The sequence below is a fragment of the Sphaeramia orbicularis genome, chromosome 15 (assembly GCF_902148855.1).
Source record: "Sphaeramia orbicularis chromosome 15, fSphaOr1.1, whole genome shotgun sequence".
NCBI lineage: Eukaryota > Metazoa > Chordata > Actinopteri > Kurtiformes > Apogonidae > Sphaeramia > Sphaeramia orbicularis.
In genome coordinates this window covers 45715287-45735295 of record NC_043971.1, presented here as the reverse complement: position 1 = coordinate 45735295, position 20009 = coordinate 45715287, and the positions used below count along the sequence as shown (strand labels likewise).

At 36.4% G+C, this 20009-nt stretch overlaps 1 protein-coding gene across 5 annotated transcripts in view; it reads right to left on the bottom strand.

Annotated features, from left to right (window-relative positions):
* Positions 1-20009, bottom strand: part of nckap1 (NCK-associated protein 1) — a 54082-nt gene that overhangs the window by 30433 nt on the left and 3640 nt on the right. Inside the window, exons 2-8 of one of the 5 annotated variants that reach the window (XM_030155304.1) lie at positions 17604-17621; positions 13065-13085; positions 9354-9464; positions 2349-2441; positions 2202-2258; positions 1195-1337; positions 998-1088 (exon numbers count right to left, since the gene is read on the bottom strand). In XM_030155304.1, coding sequence (XP_030011164.1) covers positions 998-1088; positions 1195-1337; positions 2202-2258; positions 2349-2441; positions 9354-9464; positions 13065-13085; positions 17604-17621 — 534 coding nt within the window. The remainder of the gene's footprint in view (positions 1-997; positions 1089-1194; positions 1338-2201; positions 2259-2348; positions 2442-9353; positions 9465-13064; positions 13086-17603; positions 17622-20009) is intronic. The other 4 variants (XM_030155305.1, XM_030155306.1, XM_030155307.1 and 1 more) reach the window with 4 other exon arrangements.

Here is a 20009-nt window from a genome sequence, read left to right as displayed (position 1 = left end):
GTCCTGTCATGAACATCAAGAAGAATCTAGAACCAGATAACCACTGTTTTCTTAAATTTTCACGAATGCCAAAAATCATACTTTAAACCGAAAACAAATCATCAGACTTTCATTGTGATAATTATTGATATTTAATATGATAAGAACATTATTTGCTCATATCAGCCAGCCTTTCCTATTAGAGGGCATTAGACAGTACTGAACACATTCAAAAATATATTTTCTCTTACTCAAAGTCAAACGAATATGAAATTTGAGGCAATTTTAGTGCTAATGCAGCTCCCATGAAAATTCTCTGTATCAATGTACTGTGGTTGACATGAAATGTATGTGTAGGTAAGGGAAACAACGGAGTGCAGGCATTGTAATACGGGTCAAAAAATAATGTCAAAAGAAGTGTAGATGTGTCATTGAAAATGGGTTTTTGTTTTTCTGGAAATAAGCTACTTAAATGTCCAGGGCTGAGTTTATAACATTTTTCGTTAATCTACCATTACATTTTATGCAAGTAAAGCATGTACGCAATTTACATCATGTAGCAGACAGAGGTAAGGAGAGTCATGCATTGTAGCCTTTGTAAGCATAAAATAGGTAAGTAATAATAATAATGGATTGGACTTCTATACAGAATTTCAAGGCACTCAAAGCACTTCATATTGAATTCATTATTCATTCACTCCACAGTTACATACTGCTCAAGTCATTGAATGTTTGCTGTTCTTCTAGAAGTAAGCTTTAAAAAATGGAGATCTACTATTTCAAAAATTGGATGCTTAATGCAGTTTCATCAGATCTGATCAGCTCTTACACTAAGGTCAGCATTAAGCAGAAATGCATTGTTTTAAATCAAATAATAGCAAAAAGCCATCACAGCATCTATCCTTCGCACACATAGTGAATGCCCTGAAAAAGGATAGGGTTAGGGTTAACAGAAAGAGAACAATGATGAGAACAATGATCCCAAGAAAATTTCTACAACATGCATGTGTGCACTGACCTTGCCATGTGGGACAAACTCCTCCATCATCTTCTTCAAAGGGTTCTCGTAATCCACAATCATCTGGCCCAACCTGGGATACTCACGGTCACTGTGACAAAGGCGGCACCACAGTTACCATGGAGACCACAGGCATGGCTTTGCTTTTAAACAGATAACGAAAAGATGGCCATTTCACGGTTGACACTCAATGTTACCTAGCTCCATGTGTCATCTCATGGGCGTAGTTGTACAGCCCGATGATGGCTTTTCTCTCCTCTATGCGAGACAGTATTATCATCAGAGTAGTGTATGTCACCACCAAGTCCAGGTAGTTCCTGGTCAGGTCAAAGTTTACCGTCTGAAGAAAAAATTTTAGTTAGTCCAGCAGCGTGAAATGCATTGTGTTGTTTAGTAAGTAAGTAAGTAGTGGAGCTTACTAATACCCCAGCCTGGTCGCACAACACTCTGCCCCTCCTCCTCACCAATACCCTGCCTACCCCAGGGCTATATTTTGAAGTTGAAATTAAAGATAATTGTAAACTAGATTAGACTAAATAACTGTCCTTTTTGGGTAGTTCAGTCAAACCACGACAAAAAATCTGCCCAAGTCTTGACTTTCAATCTTTTCAAAAATTTATAAAAAATTGCAAAAAACTGAAATTCAGCCACTGCACCTCTCATATTGGTAAAGAACATGTGTCAAATTTGAAAAGAATTGGGTGAATAGCCTTTGAGAAATAGGTCGGACAATAATCTCAGACGGAATTTCTGCTATATCTATATACCCCCATGTTCAAATTCATGGGACCTCACACAAAAAATAAAATATAACTTGAATTCCTTTTAATAGCTGTTGTTGAAAGTTTACAGTAATCAAATGAATTAAACTAGATGATTTTTTTTTTTTTTTTTTTTTACGTCAATGTAGTACCTAAAAGTTATCTCCACTACTATTCAATCTCTAGCAATCAAAATTGAACTGTGTAATAACACTGCAGTTTAATAAGACCTGACAGTTATTTTGTTCAGAATAAAAAAAAGATCGTGGCACACAAATTTCTAAAAATAGCTGCTGAGCTGAAAGTTATTTTGACTGTATATTCTACCCAGAAAGATCATTTGAGTTAGCTTGAAAATTTGTGGCAAAGGCTTTCATTATTTAATATTATTTGAAACACCTGAATGCACTTATTGACTGACAACTACTGGTAGATATACTCACAATATCAAAAAAGACCTGGCAGGCGTCAATAGTGTTCAGCAGCTCACACACATGGTCCTATTGGTCAAGTAGTCAATGTAAGAAATATGGTTAATGTCAGAATCAACCAATGACCCTTGTGTATTCATCTATGTGTGTGTTTCCTACCTTGAACTCCATAACATCTACAAAGGTAAAATAGTACAGAGCCAGGTTCTTCAGAATCTCTGACTTCTCCTTTTGCAGCTGAGCCAGCTGTTGCTGTAAAACCATATCACACAAAGTTAAACAAATCTCTCTCTCTCTCTCTCTAAATTCTGTCTATACTCGGACACTATCAGGTTGTGACTATTAATATTAAAATATTTACTTGTCTCTCTTCATAAGTAGTAACTTTCTTTAAACTATTTGTAATATACATCGTTCACCAACATCTCATAGAAAACTGCGTTCATTTTTGTGTCTTTCCTCAACTTAGAATTCCCTAAGCTGCTAATAAAAACAACTTATTCATCTTTAATTAAAAAAAAGTAAATTAGTTTTTGATAAGTTTAATTGTAAGTACAAGTATATCTGAGAAAGTTCAACTTAAGCCTTTCTTCTATAATTTAACAAAGAGAAACACTGTTAAGTAGAAATACAGCTACCTTAAACTACAGCACATCAGATAACCCATAACACCTCAAACTACTTTACTTTGGTCAAACATTTCTTCACTTTGGGTGTCTAGAAAAGCGCTATATAAATCCAATCCATTATTATTATTATTATTATTATCATTATTATTATTATTATTATTATTATTATTATTATTATCATTATCATCATTATTATTATTATTATTATTATTATTATTATTATTATTATTGTGATTTCTATTCAGTGCGTTACAGTAACAGTATTAACTTTGTGGAACTGATTTGTTTTCTTTTATGTGCATTTCTTTCAACTGCCTTCAAGTTGTAAAGCTAAGAAAAACTGAAGAAAATGTGTGACCAAAGTAAAACTATAGAGCAAAGCTAGATGACTGCATCTTGACTTTTTGCAGAAATCAGTCAAGTTTAGTCAGAGGGAAGATGGAAGATTTGATCAGCAAGCAAAACCCAAAAAATGAAAACCTCTGGAAAGCATTTCAGCTGAAAAATTTTTGCTTGTTTTTTGTCCCCCCCAAGACATTTGAAAAAAAAACAAAAAACTGCATGTTTAAAGCAATCTGTCAGTCTCCATCTTTCTTTCTCAGTATTTAGATAACATATTGTATGTAAATTGAACCAAGCCAAGTGTGTTTGAGGTCTAAACTGCAGAAATCAAGTACAGTGTAAAAAGTAAGAAAAGGAGAAGTGTAGGATGTGATCTGCACTGCAGCTGCACCAAGGAGTGATGTCAAATTATTAAAACCTTGTTACACATTTACATACAACTTCCTTTCTTCAATATTCAATCCAGACCTAAAACCTGTGTCTGAAAAATAGAGGGTATGAAAATGATGTCATACATGGCAGAAGTCACTGAACATTGCCACCACTGAGAGAGCAGAGCTCAGCTTGAATAAATACGAATACTGGGGCTGGAGAACCAAAGGGTCCAATCCAGCCCGTGGGATGAAATTGTGAAATGCAAAAATTACACTAAAGATATGAACAATCAAAGAAGTCAAAATCATTTTAGGTCAGGGGCAATACACAGACCAGTTTGGTCTCAAGTGGGTCAGGTCTGTAAAATACTAATAAACTCTGAGTTTTTCTTTTTGTTTTAGTGTAAGAAAGTAAAATTACATGAACATGTTTACATTTACAAACTATCATTTTACAAAAAATGTGAATAACCCCCAAAAATATGAACAATCTGAAATGTCTCAAGAAAAATAAGTGTAATTTTAACAATATTCTGCCTGTTACTAAATGCTTTGTGTATTTGTAGATCCACTGTGATCTGTAAGTTGTAATGGAAATGTGTAAATGATAAGATGAGGCAGAATATTGTTAAAATTGCAAATATTTTTCAGCTTATGCTATTCATAGTTTGTAGATGTAAATATTTTCATAACGTAATTTCACTTTTTCATTCTAAAACATAGAGAAATGCCGTTATTTAGGTCATTATGTTATTTTACTGGTCTGGCCCACTTGAGATCATATTGAGCTGTATGTGGTCCCTAAACTAAAATTAGTTTGACACACCTGCTGTAATGGATTGTGAACAATGGCTAGTAATTTGAACTATTAATCGGCTTTAAAAAAACAAAAAACAAAACAAAAAAAAAAAAAAACACAGCATCAAATATAACTGATTTTAAAGATGACCATTTGAACAAAGATCTGCCCAATTAAATCTTAGTAAAAGTGAATAAAATAACCTTTAAAAAATGTATTGGATGCATATTTTGAGTTTTTCGTTTAGCTCAAGTCCCACTGCATAATATATAGGAAGTGTGATTTATGAACTGTGCTTCTGGAAGGATGGAGATGTTTTGGAGTCAATTTTGAGGGACTGCCATTGTGTCCATCTTTGTACACTCAAAAGGCAACAGAGACATTTCAGAGCAATGCTGGTGAGTTATGTGAGATTCTGCACATTGCTACTAACACTACAATTGTCCCGTGCAGTTTATCACTTGTCTGATATTACCGTCACATATTCATTTTAATGTAACACTTTATACAAACACTAATTTGCACTGGTAGGCTAAAGCTGAGAGCCAGCTGCATACATTAGCTAATGTTCAGAGGTGGGAACATTTAGCAAATATACTATTTAATTTAATTTTCCTCCTGATAAAAATGGTATTGTGCTTTTAGCTGATTATAAGCAAAGTGTAGCTTGTTGCCTTTCTAATGACAGTCTTCTTAACCATGAACTTAACATTTGTCTTAACTTGTCATGTGTTATGACACCAACTGTTCAGTTAATCTGAAAATAACTGACAACAACTGTCAAGGCTTGCATGACTTAGCATTGCTTTTCCCTTGTATTGAAATTGGGTAGCTGACATATACAGATCATTAAACTTGATTCCTGCCTTTGGTAAAGCTAAAAGTATCACTGTTGAGTGTAGGGAATTTGTTTCATCCATAGATTTTTCTCTATTAAATGCAGCATTGTTGTAACGTGTTTTGCCACTTAGTAGGATTGACAGGGCTTGTTCTGGTGGGAAAATGCCATGTGTACCCTCTACAACAGAAATTCACCCAAAAAATAAATGTAGTCATCAAGAACACTCCTTAGTGCAGACAGCTAGCCAAGTCATTCAAATATCCAACCATCTTTCATTTATCTAGTTAGCCAGAAGCAGTTAAACCAGGCACGCAGTCACTCAAGTTGATGGAGAAGAAAGTAAAAACGCTGCCAGCGGAGAGGATAGAAAGCAGAGCAAAGCAAAAGTGATGCCAACACAGCTTCAAAATAGGTACAAAAATTACAGTTCTACGAAACTTAAGTACATGAACTAAAATACAAAATTTACAGAAACTTAGATACAAAAACTTACCAAAAAGCACAAGTCCGGTATAAGCCAAGTTTAGCATGCAGAACACAAACAAACACAGAAACAAAGCAGAAATCAACGTATGAGACAATATTTGCACAGTTATACTGAATAAAGCAGTTAGCTTGACATAAATACACACATCCTCATATGCGCAAACACACACACACACTTTTGTGCTAAAGGACAGTTATATCACACAAACACATACCACCAGAAGCTACAAGCTAAGCTAACAAGTAAAGCTGAAAAAAACAAAGAAATAAAAAAATAAATAAAATAAAAAAAAAAACATTTGATGAGTAATGACTCCATTAGGATCACAGCACACTCATACTGAAACATCACTCTGGACCTGCAGACATCTTTTAACAAATCATTAACAGAGGGATGGCAAATGGTTAAGTGTATGGATGAACCACTGCATAAAACAAAGAGACATCTGGAAATGTATATATGTTATAACAGCTATTAAACTGACATGGGTTGGATTTTCACATTCACTCAAATTCTCCAATGCTTCTCTTCTGCTCCTCTCCAGCTGAAGCAGCATAGTAAAAGCATTAGCCAGCATAACAAACTGACCAATTCCCACACAGGCTTCAGGTAAGCAAGTCGATACAGATCCTTAAAAAGCTCATTTTACATGAGAAAATGTCCCTAGAATAAGGACATGTAACGTAACAGGGATTCACTTGGTTATGTGTCCATCTGAGTATAGAAGCCAAAAGTGTTTAGTATATAACAATCAGTGATATTTAAGACCTTTACACACCAGTGCAATTCATTTTCATGACAATATTTTATGTAATACCATTTTCCCCCTTTATCATAAATGTGCATTTTTATGCAATACAAATATAGGCTTATTACAAAACATAAAAATATGGTGAATAAAAATGTATTACATTTAATATTTTACAAATGAAATGATAGCAATATTCATTCCTCAATACTCAATGGTATCTATAGTGTTGAAGTTTAGTACTCGGCCCTATTTCACAATCAACACAGATGGGCGGAAAAGCTTTTTTTCCCCCCGCTTTGAGTGAGGTTGATGTTTCTGACCTCACACACATAAAGACTTTAACCAATCATGCTGTCTGGAAAAGACCTCATGTCAAATCAAGGATGGGTAACCTGATGACAGGCTGCAACAAATGAGACTGAAAAGATACGACAATGATCTGACCTGGAGTAGCATCACCAAATTATTAGACTATCAGAACAGTGAGGAGCTACTGTAAAATTAGCATCATGTGAATTAAAGCAAGTCTGGACTGGGTGGGTGACTTTATGAGAGCTCTACATGACATTTAATCCCCCACCCCCCACCCCAAGAATGCCATGGTGTGAATCTATTCAGGTCACCAGTATGAATGGTTCTGATGTGAAATAATTCACAGTTGATGATTTGTCATATCCTGATGTGTAAAGGCCTTTATTCAACACAATGACCATCATCCCAAATATGACAATAAAAAACAGTTTTGCAAAAACAACAATATATTGTAAAAATCTGAATTTCCTGACTTTTCAGGCATCATTTTATATGTCGCCCACTCAACCTTGAACAAAACACTAGAACTAATGAATGACAATAAAAATCATTTGCACATTTTAGTGTCATTGAATATACACAGGTTAAATCAAACAAACTGCCAAAAATTCCTGTATGTTGAGAAAATATCAAAATAGGACAATGTGTGCATTTTACCCATGGTGCATTTATCCTTTGAATTTTATTGATTCTGCTTACCAATTACAGCTCCTGCCTCAATTCCAAAATAGTAAAATCTTAGTTTTCTCTTTAGTGTTCACTGAACAAGGTACTGTATAACATCAAAAAACAAAGGGTGACCTGCTGACTTCTGCATTAAAAAAATCTGCAAAAATAGTAAAGGTCAGTCTAAAGAAGTTGTTTTTTGGAGAGACTATTTTAGTATTCTAGCAAAACACTGCAGCCAATATTAACATCTGGCAAATTATATTTGATTAAGATTTTATTATTTAAAACATGCCCATTAGCCTCATAATGTTTAAATCATTTTTCTTCTCAACTGCATTGAGCTACATTAACTTGACACTTGGTAGGCAAGTCGTTATAACTGTAATGCTGCCGACGTGAGGACAGTGGAGGCACTGTTGAACTTACATTTCCTACTTTTGCCATCCATTCGCTGGATCAACAAGATCCACAAATGTTTATTCTGATACTCACTATGTTCATCACGGCACAAAACAAGCAACTGACATAGAACTAACTAGCTCCACATACACTGCACTTCGTCTTGTAGCTGTTTTCTAAAGTGAAGTTACACTTACATGTGTTTCCTGCGGACCACTTTTCCACACCATTATGATAGTAGCCATGCATGCAAGCTCTGGCTAGATCACTACATGTGTGTATATATATATATATATATATATATATATATATATATATATACATACATACATACATACACACACACACACACACACACACACACACACACAGGGTGGGGAAGCAAAATTTACTATGAACATTTAGTTGTTTTTTCTCAGCAGGCACTACGTCAATTGTTTTGAAACCAAACATATATTGATGTCATAATCATACCTAACACTATTATCCATACCTTTTCAGAAACTTTTGCCCATATGAGTAATCAGGAAAGCAAACATCAAAGAGTGTGTGATTTGCGGAATGCACTCATCACACCAATGGAGATTTCAAAAATAGTTGGAGTGTCCATAAAGACTGTTTATAATGTAAAGAAGAGAATGACTATGAGCAAAACTATTACGAGAAAGTCTGGAAGATACTATTAAAGAAGAATGGGAGAAGTTGTCACCCGAATATTTGAGGAACACTTGCGCAAGTTTCAGGAAGCGTGTGAAGGCAGTTATTGAGAAAGAAGGAGGACACATAGAATTTTCTATTATGTCAATTTTCTTGTGGCAAATAAATTCTCATGACTTTCAATAACCTAATTGGTCATACACTGTCTTTCAATCCCTGCCTCAAAATATTGTAAATTTTGCTTCCCCACCCTGTATACATATACATACATCTATCTATCTATCTATCTATCTATATATATATATATATATATATATATATATATATATATATACACATACATACATACATACATATTTTATATATATATATATATATATATATATATATATATATATATATATACACATACATACATACACACACACATATTTATATATATATATATATATATATGAACTGATAAGCGGAACAGAAATTCACATTCCTTTCCAACTTGTTCAAACTTTGTTTAAAGCAGTGGTTCTCAACTTTTTTTGAACAAACAGCCCCCTCGCCTCATCATGAGGTGGAGGATATGGAGGATAGTGGATCGAATCCCGGTCGAGGCAGTAAATTTTTTTTTTCTGCAAGTAAATCCGCCATTGGATATAGATACTTGTACACTGTGATGAATAACAGTGACTAACTCCCCATATTTGTGCCTGAACATCCCCCTCTCAGCTTTCTCGTTCAAAATGCCCCCAAACACTGTCCAAACGCCCCTGAGGGGGCAGTACCGCTATCATTGAGAAACCCTAGTTAATAGTTTTGGTTACCAACCTTGATAAACGCAATCAAAATGGTGTACAGACACTTCTCTCGCTCACATAAAACACGTAGACTTCGATGGAAGTGTACTTACATTGTTATTCCGTGTCTCCACAGCAGGAAACTTCCGAACAATAAATTTTACAGCTGACTCCAAGTTCTTATCAACAAGATAGGATGGCTTAGCCTTGGGATCCCCGCACGCCTGGAAAACAGAAGACAAGGGAGGTGATGATGGGGAGATACAACAAAACATTTGGCATGTATTCTGTCCTCCAGCAGTTCTGCCTGATTTCATTTGTGTTACTCTGCCATTTTGTTTACATCAGGCATGTCAGACAAGTGGTCATCACCGGGAAAACATTTAGTGCTTACAGTGAAAACTGGTTTATCTCAGCCCGGGAAATGGCGAGGATTCAGGTGAATGAAACACTGACATTAAGTGAAAATTCAGACCACACGCATATTCAAAACATGAAAACGAAGACACAAACTTGACCTGTGCAATCTCATATGTCATTGAGATGCAAGGGTCAACAGAGAGAATCCAGTAGGAGGAGATTTTCCACTTTTGATGAATTTTAGATTCTTCGCAAAAGTGGAAAGTTGGACAGTTTGTAAGTTTTCATGTTTGGATAAACCAGATTTAACTGTTGTAAAAGCTTGAGCAAAATGCCAGAACAGATCAGTGGCTTCTGCCCTTGTGGTCTGTAAAGACCTCAGAGAGCTCACTGCACATGACTTCGAGAAAATTTTAAGCCAAATTGGAAACATTCAACTTTTTTTTTTTTTTTTTTTTTAAATAACATCAGCCATCTGAGGACATGGACTGTACAGAAAGGCTGAGAACCACCGAGTGTGTCCCAGGTAATGAAGTGTTTCAGTTTCAAACAATGTCTGCGAGCCTTCACTGTTAGTACCACTGCATGACAAGCAGCGTGATCTGATGGACGGGGCAGTGTGAATGCAACAGGTGAAAGAAAGTGAGAGAAACAAACAAAAGAGGAGAAAGTGACAGAGAGAACGAAAGGAGACAAAGAGAGGTCAAGTGAGAAATGTCAGAGAAAATGATGTGACGGAGGAAAGACAGATTAAGTGTTAAGCGAGAGAAAGCCACTTTTTAGGAATGTTTTCTGTGATCAAAATAATGTCACAACTTACATTTGTTCTGTTATAATTTTACTCATACTAGGTTTGGGCAATATATCAATTTAATGCTATTAATCATTTTATTGATTTTTAACTGATGTGAAAGATGCTGATAAGCTCAATTCCTTTCTTGCTTAACAATAATTAAAAATGTATCCCATTTGCCTGTTCCAACCATCAATTAATCTCACAACTATTTTCCTCAATAATTAAGAACTTGCTTGGCCAGTTAATTGCTGCAAAACTGCAGAAATGTGTTTCAAGAAGCCAAAATAAACAACCTCAAACATTTTGATCCACAACCCAAGGCATTTCTGTTACTCTTACTGTTATAAAAGGAACACAACTTAATATAAAATAAATTTAAAGTTCAATATATGATCATGAATGTTTTTGAAATCACTGCCTACAAGTCATACTTTATGTTTGTTTTAGATTATTTTTTATATTTAACAATAATGCATATTAAGAATAAGTGCTGTTTTTGTTATTTGGTGATAGTGCCCATATATGGTGTACAAAACAAAAACACTTTTGATTCAAGTTCATGTGGGCAGAAAAATAAATCATCCACTACACCAAAAAATGTCTTACAAAAATCACCCAGCCCTAACTCATACACTCTTTGTCATGTGTTGCTGTGTCAGCCCAACTTTGGCAGGAAGCAACATTGCTCATGCATTATGGGTAGTGTAGTAGTGGATGGTGAGGTAGATGTGGTCCATGCACAGGCCATAAACGGAGCAAGTGTGTAAACTTTGCTGTCAAAGCAGAGGAACAATCCCAGAAGGGGTCAGTGCCTTTAATCATTCAGTTCCTTGTGGTTAAGTTTAGAAAGTGGAAGCATGTTTAGAAAAGCCATAGCAGGCAACATGGAAATATCAAAAATGTCAACGACTATGCTCTGTAATCTCTCTGATTCAGAATAACACACCACAGCTAATGAGTCAACAACCATCAAGTGGAGTTTCAGTTTGTGTGGCCATGATTTTCCAGACTTGGCCGAGACAAAATGAAAACACCAACAGCAACATACATGCTAATTCACACGGGAATAGTAGGTCAACTAACAACCCAGGTTTTAAAGAGTGATGAAGCTCAAGTTAACACAGTGTGATCCGTGAGGTCAGTGCAGTTTAGCCCTGTGGTAACATAGGATATCAGAGTTGGGCGGTGGTTCCTGACTGCTTTTTGACAGCTGGGTGTGGTCAGGGCTACAGATTCAAACCTCACAAATATCTCACTGCTGTCCCCACTTGATCTGATCCAGAAACCCTATTTGTTATACACGTGTGAAATCAAGCTACATCCTGTCACCAGCCTTTCAAAGCAATTTGCATCAGTATCTGGGGTTGGAAGAATGTAATGTATAATCTTTGGTTTGATTTGACAAGCTATGAAAAAGAAAAATAGTGTCTCCAATTAACAAAGACTGATTCACAGAATCAGTGTCATATGATATACAGCTTTTGAAATAACAATGGGAACACTGCTACTAATAAAGTAAAACAAAAAAAACAGAAACTATTGTATTCAAATTAATGAGGACAAAGAAGTGCAAGAAAATAATAAACAAAGGTAATTTTTAAAAGCTACTGGAATAAATTTGTTAGAGATCTTCATTAAACGGAAAAACAAAATCACAGGTGGTCTAATAATCATTTCTAAAGCTGTATGTCATCATTTGCACAACCCTAGAATTTAATATGAAAAATCTAATTCCGATATTTCATTACGCATATTTAAACTCAGTTCCAGGATCTTAAGTAAATAGCTTTGAAATATTAATGATATGAAGTAGCCACATTTTCACATGTACGTAGAAACAACTGGGTCTCCACTATTATGCAGAAAATGTGTAGACCCTTGGCATTTCATCACCCTTTAAACTCACACCAGGAACACGAGCTAGCTCCAAATCTACATTAAAACCACAAAATTGGATTGGCACTGCAAGGTAAGAAACACTGTCTAGGTGTCATTTTGCATCTGCTTTAACTTGAGATGCAAAATGGGTATGGTTCCCTGGTTAAAAAAAAAACATGACAGAAAATACTTTAATTTACCTCACAAGTGACAGCAACCAAACTCTTATTAGGACAGCTACCTAACCAACTGCTACTAAAAACAAATTACTTGCAATGTTTGAAAAAAACAGACACATTAAAAAAATCATGCTGAGCTCTTCAGAGCTAGATCTGAAACCCACCCTCTACTGCAGGGCCTCAAACAGAACATTTGGACACTTGGGGGTTTGACACAGAAAGAAAAAAAAAAACAAAAACAACAATGCACACACACACACACACACACAACACCAACATGGCTTTGGAACCGAGAAATGAGTCAGACTGGACTTTAAGTCGCAGCTTGTTCCTCTGTGCCCACTTCTCTCACACCTGACCAGATTTCCAACATTGCCACTGAGGGAAATTTTGCTTAGGTGTGGAAAAAGTTTTTTTGTTTTGTTTTTTTTAAATCAAATAAAGGAACAAAGAATCAAGATGTGACTGCTGAAATCCATGCACCTGCCAAAGCACAAGCCTTGTTGTTTAGCTAATGCAATGCTCCTCTAACAACACACAACCAGCTTCACCCTAAAGAAAAAAAATCTGCTGCAGACTCGTCTCTAGGCTGGCCACTAAAATGTAGTTACCCTTTGACTCACACTGGGAAACTGCAGAATAAAAAACAAAAACACTGTCAAGTTACAAGAGATCATTATTATGTCAATGAAAAAAGGACTGCACTGGTGTTTTCCATGTTTTAGCCCAAACGTATAGCGCTCACATGCACTACAATGGCTTTCCAACAGACATACATCAAGGCTGGTCAGGAATGTGGACATGACATTGCGTCTTAAATCTTCATGTCCAGACAGGTCTGCTGTGATGATAGGTGTGTTCTGTGTATTTGTGTATCCGTATCTCAGTTTTTTGTCAGGCTTTCAGGAGTCAGGGCTGGTGTTGAATAATAAACTGCTTCATTAATGTTGCATTTGTTGTGTTCACAGGGTGTCTACAGGTATCAAAAACTTGAACATAATGCTCTTTACCACTTTTTTGGAGATCATTTTAACTATGAAACAGTGTATAAGATTTAAGAAGATTTAGTAGGATCTTATTGCATAAAAGAATAAAATGACAGCTGCTGTTTTTGTTACTTTGGGATGAGCCATTTAGATCAGAGGATTGAATATCTACAGTAGCTGAAGAGGACTTTCTTTGTATCGTTTGGATGGCATCAGAGTTAAGATCTGTTATCGCCCATGTGTTTACTGCAGTCCCCTCAACTAAAAAGCAACAAATGACTATCAAGGGACTTATGTGCTTTTTTTTCTCCTCCCTCTGTAAGTTAGTCACTCACAAACTGCAGCTTCACCACTAGATGTTACTAAATATTACACACTGAACCTTTAAGCTTTAGACAAATCTTTTGTGTCATAGTCAAGCAATGCAGGTAAATCCAAACTTAATTCATGTATGTGGTCCCAAGCAGAGATAGGTTTTATGTATGAATATGATTATTAAAGTGAGTTACCTATTTTGAAAACAAGTATAAAGTAGTTTTACCAAGCTTTGAAATATCACCAATGTGAACTTTGCACAAAATAGCTTGACTGAAGTTGACAAACAAACAAAAAAAAGACGGATGAAAGGAATCAAATACAAATTGTCAAAGCAAATCCAAGACTATTGACTTTTAAAGCAAAAAAAAAAAAATTAGAAAATTTTACTTGAGATATTTTTAGATGTCTCCTGCAAACACCCTGGCTTAAAGCAGTGCATTACTTTATCACAAATTTTTCTTCAAATTTGTAAAACCCCAGTGATAGCCCATTTATCACTAATCCATAAGTCCTTCTGTGCTAATGCACCTGAATCACTTGCCTCACAGTGAACAACTTCGAAGATGACTCTATCAAAAGCCGTCTGTTTGTTTACATAACAAATCAAAACCAAACCGTTACTTGGGCCTTTTCGGAATTCCACGCAGCCACAGCACCAAGAAGCAACGTTTCCATGTTTGTTGCTGCTGCAGCCATACTGCGGCTGTGTGGAATTTTGAAAAGGACCAAGTGACAGTTTGATTTTGGTAGGGAAGTGACTTAGGTGCGTTAGCATGGAAAGACTAATGGATTAGTGATAAGGAGGCTATCACTCGAGTTTTACAAATTCAAAGAAAAAATAGTGATGAAAGTCATATGCTCCTTTAAACCTTCGTGGAAGTTTTGACGCCGATCTGGAGGGTCAGCTACTCACAGCGACCAGTGTAAAGTATGACACTAATTGCTTCTATTGTCAGTCTTCTTCATCTGACTTTCTACTCCAGATCTGACAGATGTGGCACTGTTTGGAAGCTGACACTTAGATGTTGAAATCTTGGAAGCAGCAAAATGCAGTAATTTACAGTCTGTTCTGCATTACAGGTGACAATGACATGGTTTTAACGATGTCAATTAACAACAGTGGCAAACATTCAGCAGTGTAAACTGTGCGTGTTTGGCAGAGATATTCATAACACATGGGTTGCAGTTAATGGGCTAAAACATGCAAAACTTCAGAAAGCACCCTATAATGTGATGTTTCACACTAGAGTCTTTTGTTTTTAAACATGTCGCCACACCATCAAAATCTAATCAGATAATTTAGGTGTAATACACTTATTCAGTACTTACAGAAGAATACAACAATTGAATACTCTTTGTTAAGCATCACAAACTACAAATAGGTCTTTTTCATGGAGTGGCATTGCCCATTAGTGCTTTTGGTGGCTAGTGCAATAAGCTGACTGGCTGGGTTTGGGTGGGGTGGGGGCTGATGGAGGAATGGATGGAAGGAGGGGGTGCAGTGAATGACGGACTGGGCATGGGAGTAAGCTGACAATCAGAAGTGGTCAGGGAGGAGTAAGGGTGCTGTTGCCTGGATACCAGAACAGACCTTAGTCTCGCCTCCTCCATCGTTTCTCCACTCCAGGTAGCAATTAGCTTCTGAGCTTCTCAAAAGGGACCCCCATATTGACAGGCATATGGCAGGGGACCCTAGAACAGATAGGACTGGGCCAGGGAAACCTCAGTCTGAAAACTAATTCTGTCTGCTAATTACTGAATGAAATATTCAAGCAGCTCGTGAGACCCCTTTTCACTATCCATCAGAGTCCTTGTAAACCTCTTTGACCAGTGAGACAACGAAAAAACAAACTTGTCCTCGCCGAGATGAATTCGTTTTTGTCTCCATCAGTTCCTCACAGTTAGTGCTTTCATTTAACAGATTAAGTACTGGGAACAGAAGAAGAGCTGTAAAGAATGGATGGTCTCATGTGATTTGAAACAGAACTGCTACAGACTGTTAAGTACTGGCTGGTGGCCTAGACTGCCTTCTGAAGATAATCTTCCCTCATCTTTTTACATTTCTCAGCATTGCATGACTTGTTCTCTAACAGGATATTTGGTTTTAATTGGGTAAACGTGCAATTTTTCTGGATTTAACAATCACATAAACTGTAATAATGATTTGGGGGGGGGGGGGGGGGCATTGACATTAACATTAAAAAACCTGCACACTGTCCACCTAAATAAAACACACCCTACAAATATATATTATATATATTAATGTATATATTTAGATCAGTGTAATGTAATATGTGTAGTAAAATGATAAATACAGAACCACATGGATGTTCTACTGTCCTAACTTACTCATAGAGCAGCGCCTTGATGAAAACTAGGATTTAAAGAAAATGTGCTTCTCTGATAATGATCAGGGGACATGGTCAAAATGAACAAATAAAGGCCAGACCCCACATGTTTTTTGTGTTAGCCAAATCATGGCTCAACAAAAAGGACTGCCTGACTGCCAGAGCAAATTAAAATGTTGTGGGTCTATAGGTCTGAAGACTCCCTTACCAAACAGCCAACGGGTAAGAAAGAATTAATCTTAATAGTTGTGTATTCTTAAAGAAAATGTAAATTATGACTCCATACTTTCTTTAGTCCATACTTTCTGTTGTTACTAGAAGCCATGATTTGGTACTTTATGTGACATCTGAGAAGGAGCTGGGGATCAGTCCAAGTTTGGTAATCAGTCATGGGAGAGTAAAAGCTTTGAGAAACTGCAGATGGGTTATTTTTTTTTAAAAATGTTGTTGTTTCCATTTACACATTTTCAATTGCAGAGTTTCAAAATACACAATTAATACATTTCTGAAAACTAACCCACTGTCTGACAGTTTTTTTTGCCCTGAAGTGACAAGTAAAATAGGTAATGAGAGAACTACCTCGCTTGACTTACACTTCGCTTCTCATCTCTAGTACAAGTTGAACAGCTGAAGAACCCATTGAGTGCTCTCACAAAATGGAGGTGGGTAAAGGCACTTAAAGAATTTCAATTACATTGGACAAAGCAGTTTAGTTTGGTTGTATAGAGAGTGTAGGAGTTTTACATTATGATTATAGCTTAGAGAGCTATTAATTTGTAATGAATACAAGAAGTGAGTTTATATTAATGTGTCATAAACAGGGCAAATTGGAGCAGAACACATTAAAATATGACCAGTTCGACTAATCAAACAGAGGGGATCTCCACAGAAATAAAAGCCTCAGTCACTATTTGAGGAACTATTATGTTTCCAAATTGTCAGTGTTATTTTACCATCCTTTATCATGTCCTATTATCAGTCTTGTTTCTGTGTTATTATTGAAGGTGTCCTATGTTGAACACATTGTAAATTCTCGAGCTTAACTTGTGAATCACAGTACTGTGCTATATAAATAAAACATACAAAATAGTAAGAAAAAATATTATTAATTACCTATAAATGAATAAATCTTACCACCATTTGTTTCTGGTATTGGACTGCTAAAAAGTACTTTTGGTCAAACTTTTACAAAGACATGTTAACTGGCTTTGCAGTCATTAAACATACATGAAACACAAGTGGGTGAGAATGCTATATCATATGATGAATTACACAGATTTTCTACTGTGGTTTAGGGAAACTGACAGTGAATGGAGCCCAGCCTTACTCTCAGCATTAACAGAGTCAAACATGAAGAGGAGTGAGGCACAAAGGAGAGGACCAACAGATCAGTACGGGTAGCCAGGAGGAAGAGGACGGGGAAGACGAGGAAAAGGGGGAGGAGGAAGGGTGAAGAGGGAGGGGGTTTTGTCAGTGGAAGGTGATAAACTTTGCAAACCTTCCAAACTTGTCCTTGCTGCATAGGAGAGGGGGGAAGCATTGGAACGGAGAGAAGAAGAGAAGAAATCAAAAACAAAGAGCCCACCCAGACACAACTGCTGGATCACTGGTCCACACATACATACATGATTTCACACATTCATACATACATATACATCTTAAAATAGCTGCTGTCATTCAGGTGTTTTCTGCATATCAGCGTTTATTTAGGAATTGCCCCTCAGGCATTTCTCATTGGTATAACACATAGGAAGCACCATGCTATGCCAACATGTGATTGTTTTAACAGTTATTTTAACACTTGCTGTTTCTAACACACAAAGTGGAGCTTCCCTACCAACGCACTCAGACAAAGCGACAGAAACACATCCATTTTAAGAGGGTGGGAAAGATAAGAATATCCATAATGGTGTGAAAGAAAAAGTTTGCCCCTGCAGTTTGCAATGGCCGCACTGTTTGTACCACATTTTTTGCTTCATTGCTGTTGCTTAGTAACTGACAAGGCCGTACTCCACAATCTGTGAAGCATGTAGCATTTCATGGATCGTGATGCTCTGATACATGTTGGATCATTTTCTATTATTTGACTCATAATGCACTAACTCCCATCCTGGACACAATTAGTTCAGGATTTGGCCTGCTTGCTGCTGCACCAAATGTAATCCAAAAATTACATGTAAGCTTTTAGGCTGTTAGACTGGCTGTATATCTCTCATCAAACAACCAGCTCTGCTCAAAACAAAAATGAAAAACTTAATCAAATACAGAGAAACTTTTGTTCTGTAGCCTAATACATTGTACTAAAAATCCATGGATAAACTCTACATTAAGATGTATTTAGAGCTTTAACTGCTTGATGAGTACCCACAACAGGGAGAAAAGGGAAACCTGCAGGAAAAATTTTGACTGCTGCACATATTTGCATATTTAGAAAACTGTGGTCTATATTATATACATATGGGTGACAAATGAAATGAAAACCCTGATGAGAGTGACCATTTTCAGGAAGACAATGCCCCTATCCATAAAATGTAAGGGATTCACTAAATGGTTTGATGGATATGAAAATTAAGTAAATCTTATGCTATGGCCTTTGTAGTTACTGGGTATCAACACAACAGACCACCTATGGGAGATCTGTGGCTGGCATGTGACAGTGTTCTCCACCTCAATGATCAAAACATTAACGGAGGAAACACTGAAATTAAGCAGCAATGGTTTTTAATTCCCTATGAAACATGTGATGAGTGTTATTTCCTTTTATTCATGAGTTACCTGTAAATACAGGAATTTAGTGAAGCCCCTCACCGCCAAAAGCCCTGTCTGTTCTGATTGGTAAACTCCACTTGAGAAGTATAAGCCACTGACCCATAAGTTAAGGCTAGCTCAAAGATCCTCTACAGGGCGTTTCACTGGATACAATATTACTATACATTTGTTTTTCCACAAAATGTCAAACATACCAATAAAACACACCTACAAAACAGCTTTTTTGTTATAGTGGAATAAGTTGATGGTGTACAGGTTATGTGCAGCACATGATGTATAGAAAAACACTTTAATGTTGAATTTCATTTCAAGGAGACTAGAGAATGCTACAGTGACCAGAAATGGATCTGCCCATAGCAGTGTGGATAAGACAGTTAAGCAGACTGGGAATGCCCATGTCTGACAACACCACTCACTAAGTACACAATAATACCACACTAACTTCCTGCAATTTCTTGCTAACAAAGCATTTGTCTAGATAAGCTGATAGGACTAGTAATTTAGACATGAAAAATAAATGTAAGGCTGTAAAATTATTGAGAATAGGTCTGTCCCTCTTGCCTCTACCTTGTGTAATAGTGACTACAGAAAACCTGGACTTGCTGTAGAAGAAGTGCAGGTTACTATGGATGATCAATCTAACACATACGCAGAACAGATTTATTTCCGGTCACTTTAGCAGTGCTTCATACCTTTGCTGCTTAAATCATTATCATTATGTGAAGCTGTTTCTAGAAGCTTGTGGTGGAACAACACCTTACAAAGACATTCATTTGTCACCTGTCTGTACGTGCACTAAAACTATAGCTGTACTGTATGACAATCTGCAGTTTTACTTTCAGTCTAAGCACTACACTAGTTTAACTACCAAGATTCTCCAACTGACTTTGTCTCTTGAAAATAGTGGGGTAAAAATCAAGTCCGTAGTACATTTACTTCAGGGGAACAATTTGCAATCCATGAAATTTATGTGGGCTTAGGCAAACTGCCCTTCATACTCACAAAAATGGCCTTGAAAAAGAGGGTTAAAATGCCCCTGGTAATCAGAGATGGCCTTCGTTAAATGTCAACTGGCACAATTTTTTTTAGGGTTTTTTTTTTTTTTCTTCAAGTAATTATTCATGTGACAGCATCT